This window comes from Lithobates pipiens, unplaced genomic scaffold (assembly GCF_037356315.1).
Source record: "Lithobates pipiens isolate NorthernLeopardFrog02 unplaced genomic scaffold, aLitPip1_a1.2 Scaffold_8, whole genome shotgun sequence".
Taxonomy (NCBI): domain Eukaryota; kingdom Metazoa; phylum Chordata; class Amphibia; order Anura; family Ranidae; genus Lithobates; species Lithobates pipiens.
Window position 1 is genome coordinate 112,712,463 of NW_027507903.1, and position 20,900 is coordinate 112,733,362.

The 20,900-nt window shown below is 41.3% G+C and overlaps 1 protein-coding gene across 6 annotated transcripts in view; it reads left to right on the top strand.

Annotated features, from left to right (window-relative positions):
• LINGO1 (leucine rich repeat and Ig domain containing 1) overlaps positions 1-20,900 on the top strand; it is a 621,415-nt gene that overhangs the window by 562,263 nt on the left and 38,252 nt on the right. Inside the window, exon 1 of one of the 6 annotated variants that reach the window (XM_077471862.1) lies at positions 7,261-7,859. The exons of 4 other annotated variants lie outside the window; for them this stretch is intronic. In XM_077471862.1, coding sequence (XP_077327988.1) covers positions 7,749-7,859 — 111 coding nt within the window. In that variant the 5' untranslated portion in view covers positions 7,261-7,748. Of the gene's footprint in view, positions 1-7,260; positions 7,860-10,265; positions 10,406-20,900 lie in introns of those variants that run through there. One more of the 6 variants, XM_077471863.1, reaches the window with a different exon arrangement.

A 20,900-nucleotide genomic window follows, 5' to 3' on the forward strand; every position in this document is an offset into this window, starting at 1 on the left:
GTTATAGCCACCAGCAACAAATCACTGTGTTCTCCCGATGGGGGCATCTTCCCCTGCTTGGAGAACACAATGGCTCCGCAGGAGGGATTCCTCTGTCAACACTACCCTTGGTTGCAGGAAAGAAAATCGCACCATCTATGGCCGGCCTTAAACTGGCCATACACTAGTACTGGGATGTCAAACTGGTGGCCCTCCAGCTATTGCCACACTACAAGTCCCATGAGGCATTGCAAGGCTGACAGTTACAAGCATGACTCCCAAAGACACAAAGACAGAGGCATGATGGGACTTGTATCGTAACAGCTGGAGGGCCGCCAGTTTGACAAAAATAAAAAATCATTTTCAGAACATTTTTTCTTATCATTAGTGGGGTCAAATCAATATTTGTTTTCAACCATAGTGATGGGAAAATTCAGAGGAGCGGGTTGTAACATTTTTCTTGAAGAAACAATGTTTCTAACAGTGTATGCAATTTTCAGAGAATTCAATTCATATCGAAAATTTAACGTCTAAGGCAAATTCAATTTTGAAGGACTTTTGAAAGGTATTTATTATGTTGGCATTATCAAATGCACTGATGGGATTTTTTTTGTTTGTATGAACATTCATTTGAAAATCTACCAGTGTATGGCCAGCTTTACAGCTGTAAATGGACCAAAGTCTTTAACTCTTCTGATTGACTCAAACTCAATGGAGTCCTGGAAGCACCGCAACCAACTGCTTACACTCTGAGAATGAACCAACGATCGACTAAACTACCCAAGCCAGTTGTTTTCTACTGCAGCCTTTCCAGGCGTATAGCCTCAAAGCAATCACATGGATTTTGTTAGTTTATTTTATTGATGGGCTGTCCCAATAATCCAATTATATCTCAGCAAACAATATCCCCAGCCCCAAATTCAGCAGCTTGCATGCAATCTCTGGTAGGGGGGGGGTTGCCTGTGACGTGATACCCTGCAGTGTGCTTTGTCCCTCTTTGATGTTTACTTGTTGGCTGAATAAATTATTAATAAGCTACTACTGTAATTACCTGCCCCAGCAGCGACATTACTTTTCCCGAGCAACAGCTGCCCTATAGGAGTTCAGACGCAGAGCGGCTATAAGTCAGTATTTCGTTTTTAGGAGCTTAGTTATCTTTATCATACAGAATAGAAAAGCCTGTGGTATTTTCCTGTAAACCACTGGGCAGCACAATTGCCAGTCACCTTGTATATCTCTGACCATCGCTGCTATACCACATTGTACAGCATTGGACAGAGCGGTTATGTCTCATTACACAGCACTGAACAGCTCAGTTGCCTTGCCCTGTAATGTACTGGGAAGCCTAGTTATCGTTCACTCTACACTGCTGCATGGCATGGTTGCTGCTCATTGTAAATGCCTAGCACAGCTCACAATACAGTTATGCATCAAGACATTGAGCCTGGCAGAATGTCCATCTGTTGCACATACGGTAATAGGCAGAACAATTATATGGCTGTCCCAGGTATGGTAGCAGTTATACGTGTACTGTGTCTGGATAGCATAGCCATTTCATACATCACTAATTAGTATGGCTACTTCGCATTATGTCATGTGGTTTAATGTACTTGTCGTAACTTCTAGCCCTTTTACCATGCTATCTCCCTCTGGAATTATCTGTTTAAAGACTATCCAAGCATAGTTCACAGACATTACCTTATTGAATATAAAGAGGGCTAATACCTTAGTGAAACCGAACAGAATTTACTCTACTGAAATCAGTACATGATAGATTCCAACAGAGAAAGCCCTTGTACACGCGGTCGGAAATTACGACCACAAAATCCATCGGATTTTTTCAGACGGATTTTGTCCGAAATTGGTGTTGCATACACACGGTCGGACAAAGTTGTCGGAAAATCCGATCGTTCGGAACGTGATGACGTTCGTTCGTTCCGACGGGACTACGTTCAGCCTAGTACTTTTGTACTTTGATCTGAGCATGCGTGGCACTTTGTCCGATCGGAATTCTCTACAAGCGATTGGAAAAAGTCAGATCGGATTTTGTTGTCGTAAAATTTGAGATCCTGCTCTCATATTTTTTCTGTCGGAATTACTGACGGAAAAAGGCAGATAGAGCCCACACACGATCGGATTTTCCGACAATATAATCCGATCGGACCGTTTCTGTCGGAATTTCTGACCGTGTGTACAAGGGCATAGGCTATTAGGTTGTCATATTTTAATCATTGGTGCTGTGAGTACATCCATACACTATACAATGTCATTGTACTTCCTCTTTTAGATCTACCATCAGCTATGTTGTGCAAGGGCCTGCCTGGTTTGATACTATATGAATGGATTGTATAAGCGTGTCCTCATATTACATAGTTTTGTTGAAACTAAAAGAGATTATATGGAGATTGTGCAGTCAGATTGTATAGTGTATGGCCAGGTTAAAGCAGTATTAAAGCCAAAAAAGAAAGTGTAATATATTGTAATTGCACCTGGTGATCTGGCCAGTAAGGCTCCATTCAAACTTGTACGACTCCAAAAGTTTTTCCGACTTTGGAGTGCAACTTGGAGGCAACTTTGGATGGTGCAATTTGGATATTACTTTGGCTTTGACTAGTGATAATGGACAACTGTTGCACAACTGTTGTATTGTATAACATTTAGGTACAACTTTCATGCAAACATTGTAGTCTTGGCCCTCAATTTGCATGAAAGTTGGACCAAAGTAGTGCATGAAATACTTTGAAGTCGCTGCAACTTTATGTTGCGCTTATATGAATGGTTATCTTTGGAAGACATGGGAAACGACTGGACATGCAACTTTGGTGTCCAAAGTTGCATGACAAGTTGCAAAAGCGTGTGCCTAACACATTGCCTCAGAGGTTGAAGGGGTGGGGGGTCAGCCTGTCAGTGCTCAGACCATACGCTAAAGATGATGCATAAGAAAGCCCACAAACAGTTTGCTGAAGACAAGCAGACTAAGGACATGGATTACTGGAACCTTGTCCTGTGGTCTGATGAGACCAAGATAAACGTATTTGGCTCAGATGGTGTCAAGAGCGTGTGGTGGCAACCAGGTGAGGAGTACAAAGACAAGTGCATCTTGCTTACAGTCAAGCGTGGTGGTGGGAGTGTCGTGGTCTGGGGCCACATGAGTGCTGCCCACACTAGGGAGCTACAGTTCATTGAGGGAATCATGAATGCCAGCATGTACTGTGACATACTGAAGCAGAGCATGATCCCCTCCCTTCAGAGACTGGGCCGCAAGGCAGTATTTCAACATGATAATGACCCCAAACACACCTCCAAGACCACTGCTTTGCGGAAGAAGCTGAGGGTAAAGGTTATGAACTATTCAAGCATGTCTCCAGACCTAAACACTATTGAGCATCTGCAGGGCATTTTCAAAAAGAAGGTGGAGGAGTGCAAGATCTCTAACATCCACCGGCTCCGTGATGTCGTCATGGAGGAGTGGAAGAGGACTCCAGTGGCAACCTGAGAAGTTCTGGTGAACTCCATGCCCAAGAGGGTTAAGGCAGTGCTGGAAAATAATGGTGGCCACACAAAATATTCACACTTTGGGCCTAATTTGGATATTTTCACTTAGAGGTGTACTGTACTTACTTTTGTTGCCAGCGGTTTAGACATTAATGGCTGTGTGTTGAGTTATTTTGAGGGGACAGCAAATTTACACTGTTATACAAGCTGTACACTCACTACTTTACATTATAGCAAAGTGTAATTTCTTCAGTATTGTCACATGAAAAGATATAATAATATATTTACAAAAATGTGAGGGGTGTACTCACTTTTGTGAGATACTGTATATTAATTTATGAAAGTCATTCATTATAAGCACCCCTGTCAGTGGTAAATGATTTTTCTCATCCTTGTTACTTATACATCTGCAAGATAGCTTCTTTTGAAAGACAACAGACTTATTGGCCAGATCTCCAGGTTTTGTTTTGGATAGAATGGGGAAAGGTTAGAACCTCCATAGTTTTTTTATTGCTGTCTGTGTCTGCGCTGGGGACATTTTCCCTTATTTGTGGTCCCTAGCGATGCCGCCTCAAAGACAGGAAGTAAGGAGAAATATCCACAATGAAAACACAGAAAGAAATATAAAAATTGTCAGATCTAGTCCATTTTCCCAGTCTACTAATGCCAGCAGTCACCAAGACAGGAAGTGAGTGGAAATCTCCCTATTGGGGGTGCAGAGAGTAGCAAACCCCTCACAAAGATTCTAGCGCTTTATTAAAAATTTAAAAAAAGATTTACACTTTAATGCTGCCAGATGTTTTACTGCTGTGACTACACAAATTGTGCCTAACCCCCTGGAGTATCCTCAGAACGAGACTGGTCTGGTACATTACAAAGGGGCCTAGGTGATGGGGGGATAAATCTAACACACAACTTCTGAACCTCCTGAACAGGGACCCTGCTATGTATCTCAGGAGGGGCCCTCTATAAGGCTGGATTCACACCTATGCATTTGTAGTGCTTTTTGCATTTTGCAGATTTGCCATACAGAACGTGTTCCACAGGAAACCATGTTAAATGGACTGTAGTGCAAGTCTGCAAAATGCAAAAAGCACCAAAACTGCCTAGGTGTGAATCCAGCCTAAGGCTAGATTCACAATTATGCATTTGTAGTGCATTTTGCAGATTTGCTCTACAGAAGTGTTCAATAGGAAACCATGTTAAGGCTGGATTCACACCTATGCATTTTTAGTGCTTTTTGCATTTTGCAGATTTGCACTACAGTCCATTTAACATTGTTTCCTATGGAACACCTTCTGTAGTGCAAATCTGCAAAATGCAAAAAGCACTAAAAAATGCATAGGTGTGAATCAAGCCTTTAGCAATCCAGGTTATGGTTGGTACACCCTCTTCTAAACCTACCATAGGATAAATGACTGGGCAGGGATTGCTGACTTTGTCCTAGAAATATTAGCAGCCTGACTGTCATGGTCAAGTGGATCTTCACCCTATGCATGCACTTGACATCACTGCTCTCCCCCATCATTCAATCTAAAATGGATTTTTTTTTTCTTTGTTAAGTTACATTTTTTAATTTTGTTTTTTTTTTGGCCCCGCCCTCTAACAATTCTCACCCAAGAAACAATGATGTCTCCTGTGCTGTGAAGCCTCTTTGATGATCTTGCTTCAACACCTTCTCAGGCCTGATTCACACTTGTGCAGGTTGCAGTTTGCATATTGCAGGTGCATTTTGCGTTTTTTCAATACACATCTTTACACCATTAAAATCTATGGAAGCAAAAACCAGAAAGAAAAACCCTGGTCCTTTGCATAAAATGCACAGATGTGAATTACATCCATAGGAAACCATGTTAAATGGACTGTAGTGTGTTTCTGAAAAACTGCAAATGCACAAAAAAATGCATAGACCTAAATCAATGAACCATATGTATGTATTGAATGAAATCTTACCTTACTTGTATGCAGTTCTGTGACTTGAAAATATTATATTCAAAGAATCAGCGTGATAGCCAGGCAACTAGTATTTTCATAAGGAAGTCAACATTGGTATTCTATATATTTTTTCATGAAGTGTCTCTTTTAATGAATACATCTAATAAATGTGCTGCTATTACTTTTAATATTATTATTACTATTCAGGAGTTACATAGCGCCAACAGTTTGCCCAGCACATTACAAAATGAAGGGAGACAGTACAGTTACAAGAAGATTTAGAAGGCCCTGCTCATGGGAGCTTAAAATCTATAGGTTTAAATCAAAGGCAGACATACATACAGCCATTTCCATAGCACACTATAAGTAAATAAATATTCAGATAATTAACCCCCCTGACGGTATTCCCGAGTCTGACTCGGGGTGGATTTTTTATACCAAGAGCGGTATCCCCGAGTCAGACTCGGGACTGCATCGCTGGATCCAGGAGGAGGTTTACTTACCTTCTCCCTCGGATCCAGCGTTGTCTCCCCGCTGTACGAGCGAGCCGTGTCTCGCTCGATGCATTACATCGCCGATCTCCGTGCCCTGCGAGCGTTGCGACGCACGGGGACGGAGATCGGCGCCAAATTCAAAAAGTGAAACAAACAGTAAACATACAGTATAATGTAATCTTACAGATTACATTGCTGTATGTAAATATTTCACATCCCCGTTGTCCCTAGTGGTCTGCCCAGTGTCCTGCATGCAGTTTTATATAATAAAAACTGTTCTTTATGCCTGGAAACTGGAGATTGCCCATAGCAACCAAAACTGTCACTGTACATCAAAAATGATTTTAGACCAGCTAGAAAACAGCGATAATAAATTAGAATCACTCGCAGAATTGAGCGATAGCGATTTGTGGGGAGATCCGTCATCAAATACTGAAAAGTAATGACAGTGACAATTCTGCAACTGAGCAAATTTCAGTGTTTTTGATTTGATTACATTATTGAATAATTTTTATTATTGTTATATTATTATTTGGTACAATTATTTATAATTATTTATTATATTATAATTTATGATTTAATTTTTCAAACTTTATCATACCCGGGATGTCTGCTAGACTCTGGTTTGGACAGATTTAAGAGAGTTATTCCTAAGAATTGCAGGACTACAATATAAAACGCCAAATTTTCATGCAAAATAATGGTACCGCTTTTAGCACCTAAAATCCGAAATAATCGTACCGCCAGGGAGGTTAAACTAATATAAAATGTATTTATGTATGGACGCCCAGTATAGAGCAGTGGACAACGCTCTGGGATGGTATAGAAATGTACAGCGCTGTAATTCAGGCAATAAGATGGCTCATTAAACTAGGGACCAGGCCATCTCTCAATATATCAGGTGGACAGGATAACACAAGGCAGCTGACTTATTTCACAGAGCTGGGTACACTGCAGTCTCCGTATACAATGCATTACCGATTATTTGCAAAATAGAGGAGCATGGCAATCCATCAGTGGGCAGCTCAGGGTTGTACAGTTATCTGTTAACAGCCAGCTGTACAGTATGTCAGCATACAGAGGTGGGCAGGGTAATTATCTCTTTATTTGTAGTAGTGGGCAGCCTAGTTATCTCACTGAATACAGCAATAGCCAGAGCAGCTGTCAATCCTTATGTGAGATTTTTTTTGTGAATACGAGGGCTTTGAAGCTCAGCAATCTTTTTGAATATTGCACAGTATAAATATATAGGTCTAAGTAGCAGAGTCATTGCTCTCAGCTGCTGCTTCTCTCTAGCTTATTGTGCTCGTTCCTCCTCTCCTCTCCCTCTCCCCACTTCTCTCCATTCTCCTCCCTGTTCTCTCTGATTCTGTATCTGTTTGTCCCTCCTCTTTGCTCGCTTCTTCTCCCTTACCCTGTGTGCTTTGCCTGCTCTCTCACCCTTTTTCACCGTGATTTGGTTTCCCCAGTGCCTCTCCCTCCTCCTTCTTCTTCTTCTTCTTCGTTTTGACCATCTATGCTGTATAGACCTTGTAGCATGTGTGTGTGCTTGCACTGTCATATTACTGTTCTGCCTATGTGGTGTGCAGTAGCACCTCTGGATTTTTTTCCGTATTCCTCTCTTTTTTTTCCTTGCTGAGTATCAGTGGATGTGTGTCCTTGTGCGTCTTGAGCGTCTTGAGTTTCTATGTGTCCTTGCCTGGTGCTTGTGAACCGGTCTTTTTCTTTTTTTTTTTGTATGTGCGCTGAGTTCTGCACTGGATAACGATGTCATTGTGTCTGTAAGATTGGTCCTTTACCTGTGATTAGCCTGTGCCACGGTGCAGATCAACTTGTGTGTGATGCATGTTATCGCCTGGATGCAGAAAGAATTGTATTAAGGACTTTCAACATTATCCTTTGCTTGGAGATGGAAAAGAGAAAAGGCGTCTCGCAGCAGCGAAAAATGAAGGCCAGGTACAGATATCATCTATCTATTCATTTGATATCGATGTCTCTGTCTACGCAGCCAGTCGTGCTAGTCTAACTAGTGCTGTCTGAAAAGGATACATGTATTTCCAGGCTTGTGAGCATCTGTATGTACAGCTTTATAGTCTGCTAGTGCTAAGAGAATTCCATCATTTCACCACATACTGGCTTACATCTATTTATTTAGGCTACTCTGTTTGACATTTACATATGATACCGTAGACGCCTTGCTCTTTATCTTTGCTGTTGTGTTTATTCTTTTTTATTCTTTTTGTACTGCACTATTGCACATTATCAGTATCCAGGTGTATCTTTGAAGCAAACATGCCCTAATACCCCATATATTCCTTCCAGCTCCTCTGCCTATCACCCTCCCCATTTTCTTATGCTCCATACACCCATATTCTCCCCCACTCATGTTAGCATTCAGCAGTCGTCCGGAGAACCCGTGTAGCCTTTGTGCATCTCTGGCCTGCCGTCTGCATTCATCTCATGTAACTACACTTCAGCTGCATTATTGACCCCCCATTCCACCGAATGACCCATGAGACCTGAATGTGCACTGAGAGTAGGTGGATGAATGATTTCTAAAGGAACATCAAAAAAAAAAAGAAGAAAAAAAAAGCTGTGTCTGAGAAAAGAGAGAGATTGGGAAAGATGGCCACACATATTCCGGTACTATGGGAATTGGACCTACTTAAAAATAGCATCAAGAATAGATGAGAAATTGATGATATACAGTAGTTTACTGAGAAAGAACAGAATATGGAGATTGCAGCACATATCACCATGCAATGGAGGAAGAGGGAGGAATATACGCACAGTATCAAGGGAGACAGCTGTATGCATTGTAGAGATAGAGTATTAGCAGCAAATTGCTATTGTGCTTATAGGTAAACGAAAATCGAACATTATTGGTCTACTGATGATGCCTGCACCCAAAAGAAACTAGTGGTAGAAGAGGACTGCTGCACAAATTGCACAGACTTAACACTGTTTGGAAAAGGGTTTGCATGTGCTTGAAAAGCCAGCAGACCACAGATAATCCCCAAGCTTATTTTACAAGATCACAGAGGCTTCCCACACTTCTTGTCTTGTGAAACAATCATCTGTTTGAGTGTTTATATGGACTAGTAAGGTCCAGACTATGAAAGCCATTGAGGTGCTCTTTACACGATATATAGTACATTGCTAACATTAGATGTGTAGTACAGCAATTATATGTGCTACAGTGCTTGCCTTATCTTTGGCCTGGAAGCAGTGGATTGTCACTGTTAGTTCATATGCATATTATTTGCATAGAGGGATCATTGTAGACCTCTACTGGTAACTGTCATGTCTGTGGGCTATTGCCAACTTCCCCAGCCAATAGTTTTCTGCATAGATATTATTCTGTTGGGTTGAAGGCAAGATTGGCGATAGAGTCAAATTATCCAAAATGTATGCATAAGAATCACTTTTTTTGTAGACTGATAGTGCGTGAAGAGAGCCTTGTATAGGTTTATAGGTTTTGGTTTTAAAATATTTGACATGTTCATGTAAACTTGTGGAGAAGATGCTATTTAACAACACTCAGTGCCAGTAGGCTGCTGCAAAGGCAAAATCCTGGGTTCCAGTATAAATCAACTCTAACCAATATTTTGTTTTAGTTTTAATAGAGTTGGAGAGATCTACATACAATATGATGTGAATTTGATCTTTTTCTGAAGAGTTGCACATTTAATACTTGCCTTAATATTTGTATGACAATTTGACCAGTCTGCAGTGAATAATGCAATGTATTTAGGCAGTCATTATTTAAGTGTTGTTTGATTCTCTGCAGACTAGACAAATATGCACACAAGGCAAGTTGAAAAAGGTGAAATTTGACAAAATTGTCTGATTTCATAAACTCTGAAATTTGTAAATATATTGACGCTTAGCTGACCTAAAATCAATCCTGCACTATACTAATGGCACCTTGAAGTCCTATGCTAACAGCATTACTTGATTGACTTCAGTACAACCACCCTGGCCATAAATGGATCCAAATTTGGCTGGTTGCTGTTGAACTGGCTAAATTTTGCTCCATCTATGGCCAGCTTTGGTTGTCTTTCTTAATCATACATTACAGGACACAGAATCTTAGTCTTAGACCATTGGGTTATGCATCTCCCTTCAGATGATCAAACACTGGCAAACAAAGCTGTAAGGCAGCCCAAACATAACCCCTTCCACTTGTAGCTAGCCTCAGTTTTTTGCTAGTGCCCTTAGAGAAAAAGACATCTTCTCTCTGCTTTGAGCAAAGTAAACCATTTTTTTCTTGTTATTTTACTTTTCCTTTCTTCATTTTTCATCAAAACTCTTCTAGCAAGTCTACTACCTGCTACATAGCCACTGTGGCTTTCATCTTGTAGCTTTCCAGATTGGTTGACTCCTCAGCTGCTCCTTGGGGGGGCCATATACAAACCACACCCGATCAAGTGGGTAAAGACTTGGATCGGGCTTGGTTCCTAACATCTGTTCTCATTTGATTGGACCACAGGACTGCCATGGTAAGTCAGAGCTGATGTTTTATCTAGGAACACAGGGTACTGCCTGCATTGGTCCCTGAAGGAATAATATGGAGCTTTATGTTGCAGCCCATGGTGGCATTAGCCCGTTGTTGCATTTAATATTTTAAATTGGTGCATTTTTTTAAATTTCCCTTGTGATTTGGGACTAAAACTGTACCTGTATGGCTTCCATCTCATGTAGACTTATTGTGCAAGCATGCAACATTTTGTCCACACACATGCACTGCTGGCTGGTACCTTTACTCTTAGAAGCGTAACTATAGGGGTTACAGAAGTCACAGTTGTGACAAAGCCTCATGCTTCAGAAGGACTGTGCGGTTCCCCTGTTATATTTGGTTCTACACCTGGATAGGAGGTGCCACGGGAGAGGAATATAGAGGTACTGGTGCCCTCAATTTTTCTCCTCCAGCCAATGAAAGCCAGGCTCTTCTCCTCTCCCTCCCGTCGGCAGTGGGTGGATGCAAGATAAAAATGGAGGGAATCGGTTCCTCTATATGCTGCCCCCACTGCCCCTCCTATCCAGGTTACATGTTTCCTGCTGCCCCTGGGCCCCTTTGTGTACCCCTGGTTCCACCCTCTTTACCCCCACAACACTGCCAGCTCCCCCCCCCCCCGCCTGCTGCTGTGGGGGATGCTTTCAGGATGGAGAGCAGGGTAAGGGGTTACAAAATATGTCGTTTACTGGCCCCTTCCTTTTCTGAATGGACACAGTTAGTGATCGCTGCCAATAGTTCTGGTGTCCATTCATAACTGAAACTGTGTTTACTATGCTTCAGTTTGTGAGTGAATGGGAAGCTCTGTACAGTGCTATTCCTGTCCATTTATTCTGTGCAGCTGAGGCTGCAGAGATGGAGATTGAAAAAATTAAATGGTAAAAAAATAAATAAATAAATAAAATGATAAAAAAAATACTAAAAGAATAAAATAACAAAAAGAGAAAATGACTTACCCCCCCATTGCCCTTCTGACACTGTCCACTGCCCTACTGACTATGTCCACTGCATTACTGACAAAATTCACTGCCATACTGACATTGTCCACTGCTCTACTGACACCATTCACAGTCCTACTGACACCAGTGGTGGAACTACCAGGGTCGCTAAGGTCGCACTTGCAACCAACACCTTGCATTCCACCACTGTGGGGGGGGGGGGGCAAGACGGCAGGAAGGGGGCCTGCTGCAGAAAATGTGAAAGGGTCCCATTGTGGGATTGTAATAAAGGGCCCCATAATGGGTGTAACGGGCTCTGAGATTAGTGGAAAGGGCTCCGGCCAGGGGGGCCCTTCATGGTTTTCCTTACACTGGGGCCTTCTAGGTTCTAGTTACAGCTGTGCCAGGTTTGTCTGTCAGACCTTAGTTACTTGGTCTTTAAACATGACTCAGGCTAGCTCCTTGCTTTAACGTTCGAACCCTACCCTGCTTTTCCATTAGGATCTTGGGCCTCTAAAGGTGCTTACAATGCACTCCAGCCTGTTGGACTGGAGTGGAGCCCTGAATATGCACTTGTTATAGAAGACTTGGTTATGAGCAGGAGCATGGGTTCCGATCAACATCCTGGAACCCAGGGTGATTCAGTTGTTTCTGCAACTCTGGGCCTCTCTACTGCAAAGTAATCTGTACCGGACTTAGTAGCACAATGCCATGGCAGTGGCCAACATTGACCATCAGAGAGGCACTTAAAGTCACACAACTCAAATAAAAGCAAACCTCATTCTAACTTGGGCAGAAACTCACAATCCAGCCCTGTCCACAGTGCACATTCCAGACTTCCTTATACATCAGTCCCTCTTTCCAGAGGAATGATCTCTCCATCCTGAGATATTTTAAGACCTCTGTGGGTCAAGTAGGGGATACCAGACATGGATCATCTGACATGCAGGTTCAGCAACAAACTGCACAGGTTTGTTATCAAAGAGATCCTTGGGCAATGGATGCTCTGTTGACCTCATGGGATCAGTTTAACTTGATTTTCACCTTTCTCCCACTATAGCTTCCTCCTAGTCAGCTTTGCAGGATTGACAGGGAAGGTGTTCCAGAGATTTTAATTGCATTGGGCATTGGCCCAGAAGGATGTGGTTCTCAAGCATGCTCTTGATGTGTTACCTAGGGATAAAGTTGTCCTGCGGCCTAAGGACTTGTTTCTTCCCAGTGTAGTTTTCTCCTTCTATCTTAAAAAGGATGTTCTTCCCTCGCTATGTCGTGCTTTGAAACATTCCAGGCATAGTTCTCTCCTCTGTCTGGATGTGGTACATGCTACCTCTCAGCTATGACCTCTTTTAGACAATCAGATTCACTTTTTGTCATTCCCGATGGTCTCTGTAGATAAACTTTTTCTCTTTCCATATTTGCTAGGTGGATTAGACAAGTCATCCTTTACGCCCGGGGTGCCCAACCTTTTGAAGAGCAAGGGCCACTTAAACGACTTGACTTATGCAAAGTGGACAATGACACAGCCCACTCTACTCTATGGACCCTCCAATCTGATCTGCACAGATGGAAGGGAACGGATCCCTTTCTGTTTTTTTTTTTGAAGATCAGATTGGAGGTAGACGGGTGTAAACGGACAGTAGTTCGTTTACATCTGCCCCTCCATAGAGGTGAATTGAGGGTCTAATTGGGTCGAATCGATTGTGTGAAAGGGGTCTAAGGCTGCTTTCAAGCTTATGTGCTGGGGTTTACCGCAGTGCCCCTGTGGCTTTCCTGTGGGTTAGCTGCACTTTGCCATAGGCTTCTATTATATCCTGCAGGTGAAGTTCACTTTAGTTAAAGCACACCAAACTGGCAGGCAATAACAGATGTCTATTGCTTAGTGCAGGTAACCCGCAGGTGCACTGCTCTGCACCTGCAAATCAGTTTGAAATCAGCTCAGTAACCACTGAAGAACAGATATGCCCAGATATACCTTGTGATTTTTAGTAATAAACTTACCTATAATAGCAGTCTTCCATTCAGGTATCGCTGACTGTTGCTGCCCCAGTGCATTTGGTATCACCCCGCCTGTGACAAGAGGCAGCGCTTTACAGGAAGCAGCGCCTTATGCTTCTCTGCTTCGCCTTGCGTCCCCTACTGTCGCCTTTATTCACAACACTGATGCTCTGAGATTGCCAACCAGCCATTCCATAGCAGGAGGTTGCGGGCCACATCAGAGGGCTCCGCGGGCCACTGGTTTGGCCCCCACTGCTTTATGCCTATAGTCTGAAGGATAAGGTTCCTCCCTTTCCTGTTAATGCACACTTTACCAGATCAGTCGTCCCTGGGCTTTTCAGTATCAGGCATCATTTTCTCAGATTTGCACTGTTGTCACAGGGTTTCTGTTCACACGTTTGTTTTATTTTACAAGAGGGATGTTCAGGCCTCTTCTGATGCTAGGATTCAGGCTGCTGTATGAGTTTTTGAGCCCTCTGTTTGCATGTTTTCTTATGTGAGCATGTTGGCACCTATTGTGCTGCCCACTCCTCAGTTGCATTGTGTTTAGATATGCTAAGGTCTAAGACTAACATCATGTGCCCTGTAATGTACAATTAAAAAAATACAATTTTCAACTTACCGGTACCTGTAAAATCTTTTTATGGAATACATTACAGTATATATGTCCCTCCCCTCTGTTCATCGTGATTCACTCCTGATTGCTTGCTACAGAACAAAAAAAGTAAGAGTTCCTGGGAGTGCAGAGATTTTTCCTAGGGCTGCCCTTACAGCTGTATTTGCCAGTGTCCAGTCACCTGGAGATAGCTGTATATCAAAGTCAAAGACTTAGGCCGTGTACACATGGGCGGATTGTCTGGCCAACTAAGTTCGTCAGACAATCCGACAGACAATCCGTCCTACTTTTGAATGAACGGACTTGACCACACACGATGAGCAGACAGTCCGCCGAAAGCTTGCGCGATGACGTGTACGGCACGTACGACGGGACTAGAAATTCGACGTCCAATACACTGCAATGCAACCTTCGGCCGTGTAAATCCTTTCTGAGCATGCGCCATACTTAGTCCGTCGAACTAGCCTACTCACGAGTGGATTGTCTGCTGAAACCAAGTTTGGACGGACTGTATTACGGAAATTCCGAAAGACTTAGTCCGCCAGACTGTCCGCTGAAAAAGTCAGCTGAAGCCCACACACGAGCGGATTGTCCGCTGAAACGGACACTAAGTTGGACAGACAGTCCGCCCGTGTGTACGCGGCCTAAGATCCTGTGTTTTGTAATGAACTCAAAGAAATGTCAAAATTATTATTTTTTTTCCATACTAAAAAATGCCATATTTTGTAAAGTTTTATTCATTTATCAGGGTAGCTAGGTGTTGGATCCCAGGCAGCTGCCTGTACTGCCCTAGGTATTCTAGAGGGGATCCATGCCTACCAGCACATATCCTGCAACCCTGCTTTAAAAAAAAAACATCCCCATAAACAAAGAAACAGGTTGTGAGGCCAGTGGGTTATTTCTTCTGAATGTTTCTTCCTTCTAGCATACGTAAGTGTAAAAAATAGTTGCAGTGCAGTCTCTACATCTAGAGTAGACATTAGTGCTGAATGACCATTTTGCTGTGCTGAATGATGGTTGCATTAACAAGCACACATGTGCCACATGTGAATATTTTTGCTTCGCAGACACCTTGACCTTATCCTTGGCCATGGCACACCAGCCACATGTGCATTTTTGTGTGCTTTGCTTCTTTGGCCTTAATGAAACCATCTGCCTGGAGTTTGCATGTTCTCCCTGTGCCTGCGTAGGTTTCCAGGTAATCCGGTTTCCTCCCACAATCTAAAGACATGTTGGTAGGTTAATCGGATCCTGTCTAAATTGGCCCTAGTATGTATGAATGTGTTAGGGACCTTAGGTTGTAAGCTCCTTGAGGGCAGGGACTGATTTGAATGTTCAATGTATATGTAAAGCGTTGCGTAAATTGACGGCGCTATATAAATACTTGTAATAAGTAAACTCTAGAAAAATCCAACTTGAATGTTTGATCTTTCCCCTTAGAATAGTCAGACCAAGGGATTCTGTAGTAGAAGGAATGTGCTAGTACACGTGATACCGTTTTCTGATCCAACAAAACTTTACCAGATTAGATAGCAATCATTTGATGTCAGTACCTTCACCAGCAGAGATCTAATTAGTAGCTGGTCTGAATTTAGGCATTAGAGTTTGTGAAGAATCAATCTACGCATGGCATCTGACAGCATGGACAACAGGGCATCGTTGACAACATGAAGTCCTTGGCCAACATGTCAAAATGTCAACTATTATTTAGGTTTTACAGGGTGGCACTGCTAACGTTTATTGGCTGACTTGTTCAGGTATTTTAGACATGTGTTCAGGAAATTGCCATGCTATGAATATAGCAGTAAATTTTGCAATGACCTAAATTTGTACCTGTTGTATAAGGAGTATTATGCACTCATTTCTTGGCCTATTGTAAAGAAATAGACCACACTGTTATTAATTGATTTGCACTGTATAATAAAGATCAATTGACTATGGTAGTTCAACAATTAAATTCACAATAGCAAATGCCATATGTTCAGCATTGTCTAGTAAATACCTATGATTGCTTTGAATGCATATATAGTATAGATATGAAAACAAACATACAGTATTGTAGTATCTGTCCATTGGAGTTCAAGTGGACACATGGTACACACTGCTTTTAGGGTTTATTGATGTCTATGAGCAGTACCCATCATGGCCCAGTGCCCAAGGTTTGTGTATTCTGCTACTGAGCGAGATCTACCATTTGCTGTACAGTAAAACCTTGAATTGTGAGCATAATTCGTTCCGGAAGCATGCTTGTAATTCAAAGCAGTCGTCTATTAAAGCAAATTTCCCCATAAGACATAATGGAAACTCGAATGATTTGTTCCACAACTATTTATTCACAAGTCCTTCAGTTTATATTCCATATAAAAAGATTATAGCAATGTGATAGGTTGTGTAACCATAAAATGTCCATCTACAAATGGAAGCCTCCACAAGGGGATTAGAAGTGAAATCCAGCAGGAACTACAGAGTATAAAAGAGAAGAGAGGCGCCTCTAAGTGTAGCAATATGGTTATATTTAATGAAGGTACAACATTTAGCAACTCACATTGTTGATGATTAAAAGAGGAACGTCTAAGTATGAAGGCATCTGGGGTAAAGCTGTCCAGATAGACCAGGGATCCTCAAACTACGGCCCTCCAGCTGTTGTGAAACTACGCATCCCATGAGGCATTGTAAAACTCTGACATTCACAGACATGACCAGGCATGATGGGAATTGTAGTTCCTAAACAACTGGAGGGCCGTAGTTTGAGGACCCATGAAATAGACCATTCCCCGTACCGCTGGCTCTTAACGCTGTCAGTCTGCAATTGTGACTGAGAAGACTGCCCTGAAGTAGAGTGATTTGAAAGCGAGACTTGAAGCGCTCATGGAGGGCAGCTTTGAAGGGATGACGTCAATGGTGGTCCAGGGGATGGTCTATGTGGACAGCTTTACCCCGGATGCCTGCATACTTAGATGTGCCTGTTTTAATCATCAACCATGTGAGTTGCTAAATGTTGTACCTTCATTAAATGTAACCATATTGCTACGCTTAGAGGCGCCTCTCTTCTCTTTTATACCCAGTTGTGACATGACGCTACTTACTGTATGTTAAGACATCACTTGTATATCAAAATTTATAAAAACATTTAGCTTTTCTTGCAAAACACTCTCAAACCAAGTTACTCTGAAACCAAGGTTTTACTGTATTAATTTTGTTTCCTACTTTTGTGCTCACTCGGAATCTCCTATGTTTTTCTTACAGTTCGATGTCCAAAAGGGTATCCCCCATTCAAATGCAGCCTTGCAGGCGATTTATGCAAGGACAATACTGTACTTGAATAATGTGTTACCTCTCTTTTTATGCATACTAAAGCCGCGTGCACACGATCGGATTTTCCGTCTGGAAATGTGTGATGACAGGCTGTTGGCGGAAAATCAGACTATTTGTACGCTCCATCTGACAACTTTTGTCAGATTTTCCATGGACAAATGCTGGATGGCAGGCTTTAAAATTTTCCAGAGACAAATGTCTGTTGTCAGATTTTCCGAGTGTGTGTACACAAGTCCATTGGACAAAAGTCCAAAGTACAAACACGCATGCTTGGAAGCAAGGACGGGCTGGAAGCGGTCGGTCTTGTAAACTAGCATTCGTAATGGAGAAATAACTTTCGTGACGTGGCAAATTATTAAATCTCGTAATGAAGCACACATTCTCTTCTTCTTTAATGGGATAATAATGAAGCTGCTATGCTGGTGATACTGATGGAGTTATGGCAAACGTAATTTAAAAGGCTTTTATTTTCTAGTGATGTCAAGAAAAATATTATTATTCTTTTTTTTTTCTTTTTTTTGGGGGGCAAGTTACCACAACACCATTATCCCGTCGTTTTTAAGATCAAAGATACAAATGTTGGTGTTCCTTATCAATTTTACATTGTATTTTTTTAAATGTAACTGCCTACTCCCAAACTGTCATTTTAAGAAAAACACATAGCCAAGTATTATTATTATTTTTTTGTGCATTAAAAGAAAAAAAAATGTGCACTAAAAAAAGAAAACAAATAAAATTAGACATGCTATCTGCCAATAGGAATTAACCAAAAAGTGCATTCTATGCATCCAAAAATATAGAAAATATACCAAATCAATCATTATTCAACCAAAAAATAAAACAAAAGCCGCATGCATGTGTCCTGCTTCTTCATATAGGGGGTCAACAATGGCAAGATTTGGTAAAAGCCAGAGTCCATCATCCAGAGATAATTCCGAAAATCATCCGGATTATTCTCCTGGAGCTCCCGCAGCAAAGGCATATGACATAATTGGTCACGATTAATAAAGCAACCAATTTTTGGTCCAAGAAATCCTCCTCCCCCTGTTCCTAGACTGGACTTGGGTCAAAGCAATAACTCCAAGGCCTATAATTAAAAAACACGTTATGTCCTCCGATTCCGCAACATCTCTGTTTGTAGAACGGGCGATCAGAAACAAACTGAAAAGCACGAAATGAAAAGCACAAAATGAAAAGCGTGAATCAACACTCACCAAATGTCTACTAACACAAAATTAGTAGAAGCCCAAAGGGTGGCGCATGACAATTAATCTCCATCTTTATTGGCTCATAGTACATCGAGTACGTCACTACGTTCATGTTTGTTGGCCAACAATTGTGTGCCATTTGTATGCAAGACAATTTTGGGGCCAACATCCTTCAGACAAAAGTCAGAGGTTTTGTCTGCGGAAAATTTGATCGTATGTACGTGGCTTAAGAATAGAATGCACAACATGGCTAAACTTACTGACTCCATGCCTAAATCTAAGAAAATCTGGGATACATGTGTCTCCCATTTCATACTGGCAGACTTTGACCAGCAACTGATGGATCTTTGAAGACAACATTATTGTTTCTGCCAAAGCTGACACATGTTCTGGGTAACCCCGAGGCACTCAATGCCCTACTAACCGCTATTTTTTCCCCTTCTTTTGCCTTCCCACACCTGTTCCCAATTTTAAAATTTGTTGATTCCCAATTATTTAGTCAGAAAGGTTTCATTAATAATAAATACAATACAAAACAATAATAAATAACACATTATCTCCTCCGTTTCCACAACATGTCTGGTTGACGAATTGCCATTCAGAAACAAACTGAAAAGCGTGAAATGAAAAGCGCGAAATGAAAAATGCGAATCAGCACTCACCAAACTTCTACTAACAGGAAATTAGCAGAAGGGGCCCAAAGGGTGGTGCTAAAGAGCTGAAAAACCACGTAGTGCTTCACTACGTTCGTATTTGTTGGCCGACAATTCCTTTCCGCTTGTAAGCAAGACAAAATCCAGGCACACGCCTGGAGGTTTTGTCTGCAGAAAATCCAAACGTGTGTACGAGTCTTTAGACTTCATCTGCTATTGCAGCTGCTGCAATAAGGTGGAGAGGCTTAGCTTTCTACTATTAGCAAGTCCTTAAGGTTGGTTTTCACCAACTCTATTCTTTTTAATGTACAAGGGGCAGTTTCACTAGCATGGCCAAGGTGAATTACACTTATCAACAATAAATTACAGCCATTTTACCGCTTAAGATCCCAATTTATCAAGATCCTTCAGAAACACATTACTATCCTGCTGATTTTTTAATAATACTACATTATTTTGTGTCATCAGAAATAATGGACACATTATTCTCTGTTTTATCCATTAGGTAATTAAGAAAAAGAGCCTTCTGAAATGCCACTAATAGCTCTGGCTTATGTGAAATATGTTCTGTTGTCATTGCACTTTGATCTTCTGTCCACTTACCAATTTTTTTACCGATGGACATACATGTCCCCTTGTCCTTGGATATTCAGCAGCCATACAAGACTATTGGGAGGAACAATGTGCAATGATTTTGTAAAATCCAAACATCCAAAATCCAAATATATCAACAGCATATTCATCATGCAGATGTGAACATACTTCTTCATAAAACTTGATCATGTTTATATAGTTTAAACTTAACAGATGTTATGCTTACGGGTCTATAGTTTCTTATATCTATCTTTTTACTTGTAAAGGGAACCCAGTTTAAAGTGTAAGTAAACCCCCCTATCCTTTTCAGCCAAGGAAGCTGCCATCTTTGCCTCTAATCTACAACTGCCATGAAGCTGCACATGTGATCAATTTAGACAACAGCCATTGGATGGCTTGACAGTTTGGTTGAGAGCACAACCAATGGTAGTGTTACATTTCAGGCACGTGCCGGAAATGAAACTGTTTTATGGATGAGTTTGCTTCCGCTTTAAAGAGGGTCTAAGCAATATGGAGTCGAATAAATATGAAATAATTGCCTATAAATAATAACCCCCCCATTTCTTCTCCATTCTATCAAAAACCAAAAAATAATTGAATATAAATGCACTTTACCTGAATTGGAAATTGTTTTCTTATCTACCTAAAGCTATCCAAACCTTTCCTACAGTGAGGGGAAAAATTATTTGATCCCCTGCTGATTTTGTATGTTTGCCTACTGACAAAGAAATGATCAGTCCTTAATTTTAGTGGTAGATTTATTTTAATTTATTTTAACAGTGAGAGACAGAATAACAACAAAAAATCCAGAAAAACGCATTTAAAAAAAATTATAAATTGATTTGTATTGTAACCTCCCTGGCGGTATGATTCAGTCTGGAATTAGGTGCTGAAAGCGGTACAATTATTTTGCACGGAAATCTGGCTTTTATTTTGTAGTCCTGTAATTCTTAAATCTGTTCAAACCAGAATCTAGCAGACATCACGGGTATGATAAAGTTTATAATATAATAAAGAATAATAAAAATTATTCAATAATGTAATCAAATCCTAAAACACTGAAAAATTGACACTTTTTGGTTGCTATGGACAATCTCCAAATTCCAGGCAGTAAAAAACAGTATTTATAATATAAAAGTGCATGCAGGGCACTGCACAGACC